General features: G+C 27.1%; 4 protein-coding genes across 8 annotated transcripts; 2 read left to right on the top strand and 2 right to left on the bottom strand.

Annotated features, from left to right (window-relative positions):
- The first annotated feature begins 686 nt into the window (after nt 1-686).
- Nucleotides 687-2,494, top strand: LOC100645269 (transcriptional adapter 1). Of its 2 annotated transcripts, XM_003402240.4 has the most exons (5): nt 687-1,026; nt 1,241-1,277; nt 1,365-1,574; nt 1,642-2,154; nt 2,234-2,494. In XM_003402240.4, the coding sequence occupies exons 1-5, from the start codon at nt 956-958 to the stop codon at nt 2,366-2,368; spliced, it is 966 nt and encodes a 321-aa protein (XP_003402288.1). In that variant the 5' UTR covers nt 687-955; the 3' UTR covers nt 2,369-2,494. The 2 variants fall into 2 exon arrangements, with proteins under 2 accessions (XP_003402288.1, XP_020723270.1); XM_020867611.2 differs by lacking the exon at nt 1,241-1,277 and having other exon boundaries at nt 688-1,026.
- Nucleotides 2,495-2,953: 459 nt separating this feature from the next.
- LOC100645146 (AP-3 complex subunit mu-1) lies at nt 2,954-5,226 on the bottom strand. Its single transcript, XM_003402239.3, has 9 exons — nt 5,053-5,226; nt 4,666-4,850; nt 4,340-4,574; nt 4,100-4,259; nt 3,890-4,003; nt 3,647-3,826; nt 3,411-3,569; nt 3,270-3,320; nt 2,954-3,202 (listed from the first exon to the last, which is right to left on the bottom strand). Exons 1-9 carry the CDS (start codon nt 5,085-5,087, stop codon nt 3,068-3,070), a joined length of 1,254 nt encoding a protein of 417 aa, XP_003402287.1. The 5' UTR covers nt 5,088-5,226; the 3' UTR covers nt 2,954-3,067.
- Nucleotide 5,227: 1 nt separating this feature from the next.
- Nucleotides 5,228-8,900, top strand: LOC100645581 (conserved oligomeric Golgi complex subunit 5). Of its 2 annotated transcripts, XM_003402243.3 has the most exons (14): nt 5,228-5,507; nt 5,575-5,667; nt 5,740-5,864; nt 5,941-6,160; nt 6,239-6,381; nt 6,454-6,720; nt 6,808-6,928; nt 6,988-7,105; nt 7,183-7,323; nt 7,399-7,779; nt 7,860-7,985; nt 8,057-8,165; nt 8,246-8,467; nt 8,572-8,900. In XM_003402243.3, the coding sequence occupies exons 1-14, from the start codon at nt 5,465-5,467 to the stop codon at nt 8,755-8,757; spliced, it is 2,295 nt and encodes a 764-aa protein (XP_003402291.2). In that variant the 5' UTR covers nt 5,228-5,464; the 3' UTR covers nt 8,758-8,900. The 2 variants fall into 2 exon arrangements, with proteins under 2 accessions (XP_003402291.2, XP_020723267.1); XM_020867608.2 differs by lacking the exon at nt 5,228-5,507 and having other exon boundaries at nt 5,769-5,864.
- On the bottom strand, nt 8,816-11,491 carry LOC100645816 (ankyrin repeat, SAM and basic leucine zipper domain-containing protein 1). 3 transcript variants are annotated; one of them, XM_048406529.1, is made up of 10 exons: nt 11,382-11,491; nt 11,007-11,245; nt 10,623-10,791; nt 10,413-10,535; nt 10,212-10,332; nt 10,040-10,145; nt 9,831-9,965; nt 9,425-9,771; nt 9,107-9,329; nt 8,816-9,035 (listed from the first exon to the last, which is right to left on the bottom strand). In XM_048406529.1, the coding sequence occupies exons 3-10, from the start codon at nt 10,711-10,713 to the stop codon at nt 8,889-8,891; spliced, it is 1,293 nt and encodes a 430-aa protein (XP_048262486.1). In that variant the 5' UTR covers nt 10,714-10,791; nt 11,007-11,245; nt 11,382-11,491; the 3' UTR covers nt 8,816-8,888. The 3 variants fall into 3 exon arrangements, with proteins under 3 accessions (XP_048262486.1, XP_048262487.1, XP_003402293.1); XM_048406530.1 differs by having other exon boundaries at nt 11,007-11,213; nt 11,382-11,442; XM_003402245.4 differs by having other exon boundaries at nt 11,007-11,458.
- Between the last annotated feature and the right edge of the window lie 79 nt (nt 11,492-11,570).

Genomic DNA, 11,570 nt, shown 5'->3' with positions numbered 1-11,570 from the left:
TTAGTTCCCTCCCATATTTAAGAGCGTATAAAACTAACAAAGATTAATGTATCCCAACCAAACTTTTTTCTAAAGATGTCTGCAACATCACCTTTTAGAATATATACACATATCATTTGTTTTCAGTCATTTTGATATATTCAGACTTGTCCTAATGCCACCTACCGAAAATCGGCACGAACTTTCCGAACAATCTAATATTTTTCACACAGAGAAAATTTACTACCTGGCATAATTAAATGTTCAAAATTATCTATAAAAAATGTCATCAACTTTTTATCTGAAAAACTTCAAGTTGCGACTTGTTTATTGCGAACAAATATTAATGCATATATATATGCATATATATGCATAAACTAAAAATGAATCAAAAATTTTAATATTCCGAAATCCGGTACGCTAATTTAAGATAATATATACGCTTGCTCGAATGAAAAATATCGAATGTTTATATTAAAAAATTTTCATTACGTACCTTTTTCTACGGCGATTTCACCAATTAGCGAACCGATAAGCAAAATCGTGTTATAGAAATATTATGTTATATGAGAGATAATTTATAATTGATAATTGAATAATATTTATTCTTCATTTTCAAGTATTCCATATAAAATATTCAAAAATTTATAATATTAAGCAATATATATACATAAGTACATACATATACATATGTATGTACTACATTATTGATGTGGAAGCCAGCCATTGATGTTGATACACATATTGATGTGGAAGCCAGTATAAAAATTTTTATTAAGAGGCTTCACTGCTTAGAGAAATGTCACAAAATTATAAACAATCAGTATAAAATTTTATCGAAATATGAGTAACAGTGTAATTAAATCAAAAATATTACAGTACATATAAATACAAATTGGAAGCAATATTTAAGGATTACGTTGAAATTGACCATACTTATAGGTTATTCTCTGTAGAGCTTATTTCTTTCTCGAAAATGACAACGTCAAAAGAATTAAATTTAGCCAGAAAAAGTCTTGTAGCCTCGCTTGGTGAAAATGCAAAAGTGTAAGATATATTTTATTAGTTTAAGAAAAAGATTATTATATACCCAACGCATTTGGAAAAGATATTTTACATAATTTTCATTATAAATAGAATATTATATTTCAGAATTTTTTATCATTTTAAATGATTACAATCTTCTTATTTTTTTTTTTTTTTATATAAAATATTTATAAATATTGAAGTATAATTCTTAAAAATCTTACATTGTTGATAGATACTTTGAAAAGATGAAACTGTGGTTTCAAATGAAGGTATTTCATATTATTGTGACATTTTAATATTTAAAAATAGTTTATAATATCATTAATAATGTCATTCATAAAATGTTATTATTTTAGACAACGAAAGAAGAATTTGATTGTGAAGCAAGAAATATCATGACAGAAGATCAAGTTCATCTTCATAATGAATTTCTTCTTTGTTTATTTAATAAAGTTAGAGGTTTAGCTGCTGCTACACCTACAAGGAAATTAGATCGAGATAAAGCTATAAAAGAAAAGAGGCTAAGATTAAAACGCAAATATAGGACTGATAAATCAAATTTTGAGGTATGGAATTATAGTCAATTTATTTATTTATACATAAACTATAATCTCTTTTATATTTTATATTTAGCCCGCAGATATGTATGTTGAAGTATTAAGTCAAACTTCTTCACCTGTTGGAGATGAGCCTATTGGAGCAAATCGTTCTAGTGCTCAAGAACTTGTACTGCCAGATAGAACTTTTGTTTTAGCAAGATTAATGCTTGCAGCATGGGAAAATAATATGGATGGGGCAGAAGAAAGTACTGCACATATAGTTATAGCAGCTACACAGATTTTTTTAAAAAATATACTTACGGCAATATTTACAAGAAGAAAAGGGTATGCTGTTAGAGATGGTTCATTTATTTATAATATTGGAGAACCAGTACCTAGTTCATGGAAAAGAAATTCTACTCACATATTAAGATCATCGGACTACACTACAACAGAAATAATAGATCCTTATGGTCAAGTGCCTATGATAAAACCAAATATTGAAGAAGCAGAGCAAGCTACAGCTTTTGCTTACGCATGTTCTCCACAAACTATTCCACCTTCATTAAAACCTGTTAATACAGCTGATTTACAACATACACTAAAGGTTAGGGAAGATAATTCGTTGAAACTATTTAAATAATGCTTAATATTTTATGGTTTAATATCTGTTTTATTTCAAACAGATGTATAAAAATCTTGTTAGCAACCATACAATTTATGCAACTAATATGGAACGATTATTTACATATGCAACACATCTAACATGGGAAGATCTTGAAGTTAAGAGATTATCATGTCATCAACCTATTATAGATTAATTTATTTAATAGCCTAGATTAATTTTAAAACAAGTGTTTTAAAACAAGATCAAAATAAGTTACTTATATTATTTGTGACATTCTTTTATAAAATATACTTTGCTAATAAAATAAATTTCAAATTAATTTCAAGTTTATAATTATATTCTTTCAATATTTTCCTTCCTTCTTCATAAATTTTTTCATTAGTGTTTATTCCATTGCCAAGGAATACAATTTTTTATTGTGTCATTAATAATATAGTATACTTGAGTAATATAGTATAGTATACTTGAAATCATTTACATTAAAAAGCATGATGAAATGCTTGACTGTAAGTATTATGTCATCTCATAAGTTCGTGCCAACTTTTGTGTATACATTTCATGTGTCGATTTATAAACATACGGCGATAAGGGATCAATGCACTTGAAAAATGGGAAGAAGTTGTACAACGAGAGGGGGATTACACTTTTTCATGAAACTGAAAGGTACGTAAACAATCTTAACGTATATAACCGCTCGAAAAACGGAACGAGCTTATGGGATGACCTAATGCATTCATAATGAAAGTTTAACATTTAATGTGAATAAAAACCAAATTAATTTGTTTTACAAGATTTTATTATTCTTTATTTTTAATTATATATATTCTTATGAAGTTTAACATACATATTTAGTCTTATGATTGATATGAGAAATGTTTCACATTATTCTTATTTACATTCTAATTTGAAATTTTCCAGCTTTGGTAATATATTTCACACCTTTGAATGGTTTATATTTTTCTCCATACATATCTAATCGATTAACTTTTAAGCCAGAAACTGCCAACTGATTGATTGTAAAGTGAACCTAAAGTAAAATAATTGTTAAACTATATTATATATAATAGTAATACATATATATAATATATACATACATTAATTGCAGGATTAGATTCCATTATACTGGCAGAATTTTGAATAGTAATCTAAAAAATTAATTTTTTAAATTAGTTTTTAATTTATGCATGTTTACTTACATCCTAAAAAATTATTTTATAATCGTATAATTATTTTACAGAGCCTCTTAAATTCGGTAATTTGGAAACATCTATCCTTCCAATATCCCATAAGAGTATTTTGCTCACTGGATCAAATGAGTATTTTCCTTGATTTGGAGTTAATGTACAATTTAAAACTATTTTTGGCATAGGAATTTCTAATGTAACATTTTCTACCTAAAATATATATGTAGTAAAATTATATCAGTTTTTTACATGTCCACATAAAAATATAAGAAAAATATAATGCACACAGTTCTGCCAATGGTTTGCTTTGGCCCAACAGTTATGTCTAATCTCCCACCTCCTAATTCCTTGAGACTAATATTATGTCTTACATATATTGGAATTGCCACAATACTTTGTGATCCTATGTGATAAGAAAGAAGACGAAAATTACCATCTGGCGGAATAAAGGAAAGTATTCGTTCTGACTGGGAACAAAAATATTCTATTAATGACGTAATTAATAAGTTTAAGCTTTTACTTATTCTTACCTCCCATCTTTTAAATCTAACACAAGGATGAAAACTGACATCATCAAATAATCTGGGATTCATGAAAGAAAGTGTTAAATCTGGCATACCACTTAATTTTATACAACAGTCAATCTATAATTTAAACATATAATTATACAATATATTTATTGTATAAATATTTTTATCTATGAATAAATCAGTATTGATAATATTAGACAAAAAGCATACATAGCCTTGAATTTCTGCAAACACAGTTGCACCAGTTCTATCTATAATAGCATCAACTTCTTCTACAACATCAAAATATGCTTCATTATTTGTATATTTAACACCAGTACGCCTCCAAGGAACATTAGATAATTGTCCACTTGGTAATGTTGCACTAACACTATAATTTATATATACAATTAAATATATATATATATCAATTTTTATATTTCATCTCAAATATATAGTTAATATACTTACTTAGATTTTCCTGTTACAGTATTTGCGATAGTTCTTAATATATTTGGTGGTTTAATAAGTTCCTTCAAAATATTAGATTCTGTAGCTAATGGGAAACCATTGTCTAACATTTCATCTAATAATTCATAGACAACCACATAGTTTTCTTTTATGATAGTTTCTGTACATTCACTAAAATAGTCTTCAAAAGTATCCACTACTCTGTGTAAAAATTCTATCACAAATAATGGCGGAACTATAAAATAAAAATAATATTTAAAATATATTTTACAATCAAAACAATTTATTAAATAATCTCAAAATAATCTCATATTATGAATAAATACCTTCTGTCATGCATACTGCAACAAAAAACATATTACAACGATATATACTAATGAGATAATGATGAGGTGTAGCTATTACAGGTGGTGTGTCTTCAGGAGATAAAACTCTTCGCTGTTGATCGAAGAAGTAGTCACATAGTGACCGTGCCACTGCACTTTTCCAATGTTTTTCCATGAAAACATCTCTAAGGATAAACAGTATTTTAAGTTTATGAAACCCAGAATTGAAATTTTTTAATCATACATAAAATCTTTTGAAAAATGTATAAAATAAGATATATATATATATACAGATCTGATAATATATATATATGATCATATGCAAATTTCTAACCAAATACTTGTCAAATACTAAATATATATGTTTACCCACGATTTAATACTTACCCTGACGAGTTGATAATAAAAAGACTATGTATCATTTTTTTAAAGAAATTGTTCTGAACAGTTCACTGTTTAAGTTGTTTGTCAATTTTATTTTGGTATGTTACATACACTTGACATATGGTTCTATATTTATAAATTGTACTAACACTGATGCATGAACCTACATTTATTATCCTGTATTTGTACCAGAGAGGAAAATATAACGAAGATATATCTACAGATGCAGATATTTTCATTAGTGAAATTTTAGCGTAAATAATATAGTGTAAATGATAAAAAATATCATAATTATAGTAACAAGTAAATGTAACATTTAAAATATATGAAGTAATTACAACCTATAACATTTTGCTACATACGTGTCATTAATTATCTTTCATTTTCAATCTGTATTTTCAACGCTCTTAACTTGATGATGGATGAAATTAAAAATTGGGAGGATATAGAAAATGATGGTAATTTATTCAACATTATGCGTCAAAATATGTATTAAAGCTATCTTTTTAAGTATATGTTTTTCAGAATTTTTTAAACAATTTTCTGATGGTGAATCCAAAAAAGGTGATATCAGTCAAATGTTATCAGTGGCACAACAGATAAACAAATTAGGACAAGGTAAATAAAAAAATTATTATACCTCCAACATAATGTTATGATATATTATAACATATAATATTTTTAATATAGCCATTGAAATATTGAATGCCGAGTTACAGAAGCAAGTATTAGCTAATCATGAAGATTTATTGTCACAAGCATCATGGGTAGAAAAATTGGAAGGTGTGCTTTCAATAATGCAGTTACATGTTCAGGTACACATAAATACATTTATAAATATTGAGGGAAATAAATATTACTTTGAATAAAATATAAATTTTTGTGTTTTAGAGCCTTCTATCAGCTGTAGAACGTTTACGTGGAAAAATTATTGATCCTTTTAATAGAATTGAGACTCAGACAATTGTTCTAGCAAGGCTTCATGAAACTTCTGATTTGCTACGGAGAGTAGCTAGAATGCAACATTTATCAAAACGTTTATGTTCTCAAATGACAAATAATATGCAAGGTCCAGATATCATAAAAGCTGCGAATAGCCTTCATGAACTTGGTATATTAATTTATTTTTAATTTTACATTTCATAAAAAAATATATATATATAAGAAATATGATAATTGTTGTTTATAGAACAGTTGATGATGGATACAGATTTAAATGGATTAGATGTTATTGCTGATGATCAACAAGTTGTAAAATCTCATAGAACAACAGTACAGAGAATAGCAACTCATACTTTATCTCAAGGTTTACAAACAATGGATAGAGCTAAAGTATATAAGTACATATTATTCATTTTGATACTACTATCTTTATAACTGTTAATTATAATTTACAACAAATAGGTTAGTACAGCTGTACAGGTATTTCAAAATTTGAGAGTTGTAAATGGAGCTATAGATAATGTCATAGATTCTGCCTTATCAGAGATTGAAAAAATTGCTTCAGAATCATTAGATGTAACTTTAACAACAAATCAAGATCTTGGAAAAAGAGCAGCACCTGGACGAGCTGCTATTCCTTCTCCAGGATCTTCCGGAAATTTACGCACACGAATTTGGGAAAATCTTGAAAGACTTTTTCAAGATACTCTTTATACACACTGTTTACAAGTAATGTAACTGAAGAATATTTGTTCTGTATCTTTCTTAAATTTATTTACTCATATTTTCAAACTATATACTATATTATTATCTTAGATTGAACTATTGCAAAGAATACTATTAGAACATCATGTAAAGGAATTGGATGAACTATCACAGAAATTTTGGGACAGAGTAAACACTCTGCTTTCTAAAGTATTAATTGAACGTGCACAAGGTAAAAATTATAATATTGAAATCTTCGTTCTGATAAAAACACCGCGTTTATGTTTTCAGGCTCATCATTTGTAAAACAAGCATTAGAAGGTGAATACCCAAAATTTTTGAGAATATTTCTGGATTTGAGAAAACGTCTGAAGGAACGATTACAGAGCATTAGTATTTACAAAATCAAGTAAATAGAAAGATATATAAAAAAAGATGTCAAATAATTTATCTTATATAATACAAATAATATTTATGTTCTTTCAGTCATAATGTATTATTACCATTTGAAAACGCATACTTATCTCGGTCAGTATCACGTTTATTAGATCCAGTACATACTATGTTTTCTGGGGAAGGATTACCTACACAGGATGAAATTGATAGTCTTATACGCACAGTAACAAAGTAAGTCAAGATAATAGATATATATCTTTATTTTTAATGCTGTCTAATAAATATCAATCCTTAATTTCTTTGTAGTGAATTAAGTGTGTCATTGGTTGATGATGGCCTTTCAACAGTAGTTGCTCGTAATGTAGGAAAAGCTATAAGACTCTTTTGCTTAAAATGTGAACAAGGTTTACTTGTGGGTGGAGAAGCTAGTCAAGTAATTGATTCTCCAACCACTGTTCAGCAAACAAATGTGTCTCTTGCAAACCTACTTTATTATCTTTCTAGTCAAGTAACTCGTGTAATAGCAAATTTATCTGGTCTCCCATCTGAAGGAAATTCAGTAATTTCTGTAGCTCTTAAAGAAGTAGACGTATTAACAAAAAATATACTATCGCCGTTGTTAGCATCTATTAGTGACGCAATTGAAAGTATTATTTTAACCATGCATGATGATGCAGAATTTCGAGAGTAAGTAAATACAATGTTCTGAAATTAAATATATCTTAAAATATATGTACTATATATGTATGCGTATTCTTCCTCTACAGTCTAAGTAGTCCTATAGGAAAAGAAATTAACTGCTCACTCTACATGCGCGAATTGCAAGGATTTATTTTACGTTCTGTAAATACATTTCTTATGCCATATAAAAATCAGGCAGTAGTTGCTGAATGGTAATTAAAAATATAATTGCAACTTTTATAATGTATTTGCAACATAATGTTGAAATTAATCATATTTTTAGTTGTAAATCTGTTGCTTCACGGTGCATTGAACTTTTTGTAAGACATGCTTGCATATTAAGACCATTAACCGATTTTGGAAGAGCCAAACTCATTGTTGATTTTAGTCAGGTATGTTGTAATATATGTGTAGTGTCATACTAAAATTTTATATTTAAGTTTCAATCTTTTATCTTTTTATTTTCATTTAGATAGAAATAGCTGTTGCTCCATTATGTAGAGGAGGGCAATTGGGATCATCAGAACAACAACAATATAGAACATTACGAGCATTAAAAGCATTGCTTCCACTTAGCCCGGATGATATCGTCCAGAAAGTTTTAGGAGGGGAAGGAGAATGTGGCATACCTTCCTCTCTTGTTCTTTTACATTTATTTTCTACTGCACCACCTGAATTAGTATCTCCACATCAGGTATGAGAATATATGTTTATATTATTATTTTGTAATGAAACTGAATTATCTTAAATTTAGAAAATTTTAGATTGGTACTAATTTGTTAATTACTATTGATATAGAGTACAAGTTGGTCTGTGGGTCGACTATCTCAGTGGATGGATAAACATCCAAATGAAAGAGATAGATTAGCTTTCTGTACTGGACCACTGGAACGTTATCAGTTAACTGTCAGACAACAGAATCTTCCAACATTTCACCCACTTTTTCCATTAATGAAAAAATTAGCTAATTTAAATGAACATTAAAATTTGTAAAATTTTGTATTACACAAGATGTATGTTCCCATATTTATAGAAGATAATATTTCATTCTACATGAATAATTTATTAATCAAATTTAGAACAAATAAATATACAAAAATTCTTAATAAATACAATCATATTTTCAATTTCTGAATGTATATTGTTTTAGTTATACAGATTCCTGCAATTAATGTAATACTTAAACACATAGGCCAATTTATGTTACGTTTTTTTGGTCTGATATATGTTGCAGGTATACCAATATCGTTTTCTTTTTCAACCTATGTTAATAAAATATATTTTAATGTTTGCTCTTTAATGTATGTGCATTACCAGATATTTATATATTTACCCTTTTAGAAAGTGTTTTTATTTGCTTAAGCTCGTTTTTTAGAATACTAAGTGTTTCTTGTACTTTTTTAAGCTCTTGCTCATAATTAGATATTCGTTCAGTAGTTAAATATATATCTCCACTATTTACCTCTAATAAGCTATTTTTAATATACCGAAAACTAGAACCAATAACAGCAATTTGTTTAGATAATATACCTAATGAGACTATACCATTATATAATCTGAAAACGAATATAAAATTACATTTTCATAATTCAATGTTACAATAATAGCAGTTAATTAATTAATACATAATTGTATTATGAAGTAAACATACGTATAGGGTAACGATTTATTGATAGCACCAATGCTTTGTATACTCCATTTTTTCCTATGAAATTTATGAAGACATTCTATAAATTGCATTCTATGTGCATTAATATCCAATCCTAAATGGATTAAGTCATTTTCAGTTAATGTTAAAAATGTTTTGAGATTTATTCCTTGGAAAATATGAGTATATTTTTCTAAATTCATTCCATATAAGATTGTATACACATCAGAATCTATAGTTTGATTGTCTATATTAATTAGTGATGGAAACATATGTTTCCACTCATATACTTTAAATATTTTATAAGTATTTATTGTTACTTCTTCATCGAGATTTAATAATGACAAAATCTGTAATAATTAACATTATATTGTACTTTATAATAGGATGTTATAGTTACTTTACTTACTTTATCATATCCTTTCATAGAAGCTACATCATATACAGTTAGACCATTTAAGTCAGTTAGTGTGACATCTGCTGCATTTTCTATTAATATTTTGACTACTTCTGGTTTATTAGCTATTGTTGCATACATCAATGCCTACAAATAATAAATAATTCATAGTTTTATTGTTATTATTGGAAATAACTATTAGTATTACTAAAAGAGATTACAGTTTGTTTCCTATTGTCATATGCATTAATATTTTTTATATATTTCACTAGTTCTATTATAAATTCGGGTTCTTGTGACATACAAGCATACATGAGAAGTGTTTGTCTGCAAAAATATTACTTAATAGTTATTAAAATAACTTATATATCAAAATATATATGTTGTAAATACCTTTGTTTATTGGTTGCATTTGGATTAGCACCTGCTTCAATTAATGTTGTTAAACATTTTATACGTTGTTCTGTTGTTTCTTTAATAGAATTGCATAATGCCATTAACGGTGTATAGCCATCTAAAATATTATACCATCCATATAAGATTTCAAATTCTTCTCAAACATTTAATACATAACACAAAGTATAAAGGAAATACCTTTATGCTTATTAACATCAGCTCCATTGTTTATGAGATACTCAATGACTTTCATTTGCGCATTAAAAGCAGCATGCAGAAGTGGAGTCCATCCATCACATAAAAACTTGTTTATATCATATGCTATATATTATAGTGAAATATACTTTTATATTAAAAATATTACTATTTTACAACATAAAATATAATTTATTAATATAAAATAATTACATTCAATATATTTGTTTACAATTTCGAACTTGCCCATTGTACATGCATTTATCATCTCACGTTCAATACTTTGTTCTTTACTATTATCCATATTTCTATCTTGATTAAATGTATTTATATTTTTTAATACTAAACTGTTTTGGAAACAATATCTAGTTGTTCTTGTTTGCTGTACAAAATATAAAACTTTTAATTTTTCATTAATAAAATAAAAAAAATTTTATTTTATACTGATAGACTTAAATAATTCCTTCTTCAGTCTCTTCAATATTTTTAAAAAGATTAGTTTTTACTATTGCAATCAAATAGTAAAATATCAGCTCAAAATTATAGGTTATATATATATATACATATGTATACGTATGTATGTATGTATTTTCACACCTTTTCCGAAAGAGAAAAATTTTCGTCACTTTTCACTTCGCTACTTGATATTTTAATATTTCTTGGAAGCACATTATTTCATTAAAATATAGAAAATATAAAGTTACAATATTTTTCTTTTTAGCCTCGTAAAATTTGAAAATGTTTTCCATTCGGCGCATGCGCTGTACCGCGATTATACGTATAACAGATCTCGACCGACATTTACTAGGGAAAACCGTCCAAAAATTGAGTCATATCTAATCATGAAAAATCAACATGGACAGTCAATAAAATTGCATTTTTGCGAGACAGACAAAGGTGAGTAGAATGTCTTTGTTTCTGTCCCAAATATTCATAGTATATCACGTATGAGAAGAAAGAGAACCTTTTTACCTATCATATTGATTTTTCACATCTAGTCACGACTCAATTTTCGGACTGTTCTCCCTAGGCTTCGATATATGAGTATCGAACCTGACTGCATGATCATGGGACAAACTGTACATTTTTTTTATCTAGCATATTTTTTAAAATTTAACAATAAAAAAAGGATATCAAAACATAGAATATATGCAACAAAGA

Source organism: Bombus terrestris, chromosome 6 (genome assembly GCF_910591885.1).
Source record: "Bombus terrestris chromosome 6, iyBomTerr1.2, whole genome shotgun sequence".
In the NCBI taxonomy this organism is placed as follows: Eukaryota; Metazoa; Arthropoda; class Insecta; order Hymenoptera; family Apidae; genus Bombus; species Bombus terrestris.
This window is presented reverse-complemented; position numbering and strand designations above follow the sequence as displayed.

Bases quoted from the DNA above. Each gene is read 5' to 3' on its own strand.
- LOC100645146 (XM_003402239.3), bottom strand. From the start codon at position 5,087: ATGATACATAGTCTTTTTATTATCAACTCGTCAGG. The intron at 4,004-4,099 runs GTATGCTTTTTG...TTTAAATTATAG, and splicing joins TTGCAGAAATTCAAGGCTAT to ATTGACTGTTGTATAAAATT. The intron at 3,203-3,269 runs GTATGTATATAT...ATTTTACTTTAG, and splicing joins AATCTAATCCTGCAATTAAT to GTTCACTTTACAATCAATCA.
- LOC100645269 (XM_003402240.4), top strand. From the start codon at position 956: ATGACAACGTCAAAAGAATTAAATTTAGCCAGAAAAAGTCTTGTAGCC. The intron at 1,278-1,364 runs GTATTTCATATT...TTATTATTTTAG, and splicing joins AACTGTGGTTTCAAATGAAG to ACAACGAAAGAAGAATTTGA. The intron at 1,575-1,641 runs GTATGGAATTAT...TTTTATATTTAG, and splicing joins CTGATAAATCAAATTTTGAG to CCCGCAGATATGTATGTTGA.
- LOC100645581 (XM_003402243.3), top strand. From the start codon at position 5,465: ATGATGGATGAAATTAAAAATTGGGAGGATATAGAAAATGATG. The intron at 5,668-5,739 runs GTAAATAAAAAA...TTTTTAATATAG, and splicing joins GATAAACAAATTAGGACAAG to CCATTGAAATATTGAATGCC. The intron at 6,721-6,807 runs GTAATGTAACTG...TTATTATCTTAG, and splicing joins TTTATACACACTGTTTACAA to ATTGAACTATTGCAAAGAAT.
- LOC100645816 (XM_048406529.1), bottom strand. From the start codon at position 10,713: ATGGATAATAGTAAAGAACAAAGTATTGAACGTGAGATGATAAATGCA. The intron at 9,966-10,039 runs GTAATCTCTTTT...TATTATTTGTAG, and splicing joins ATGACAATAGGAAACAAACT to GCATTGATGTATGCAACAAT. The intron at 9,036-9,106 runs GTAAATATATAA...TTATTAACATAG, and splicing joins TAAAAACACTTTCTAAAAGG to GTTGAAAAAGAAAACGATAT.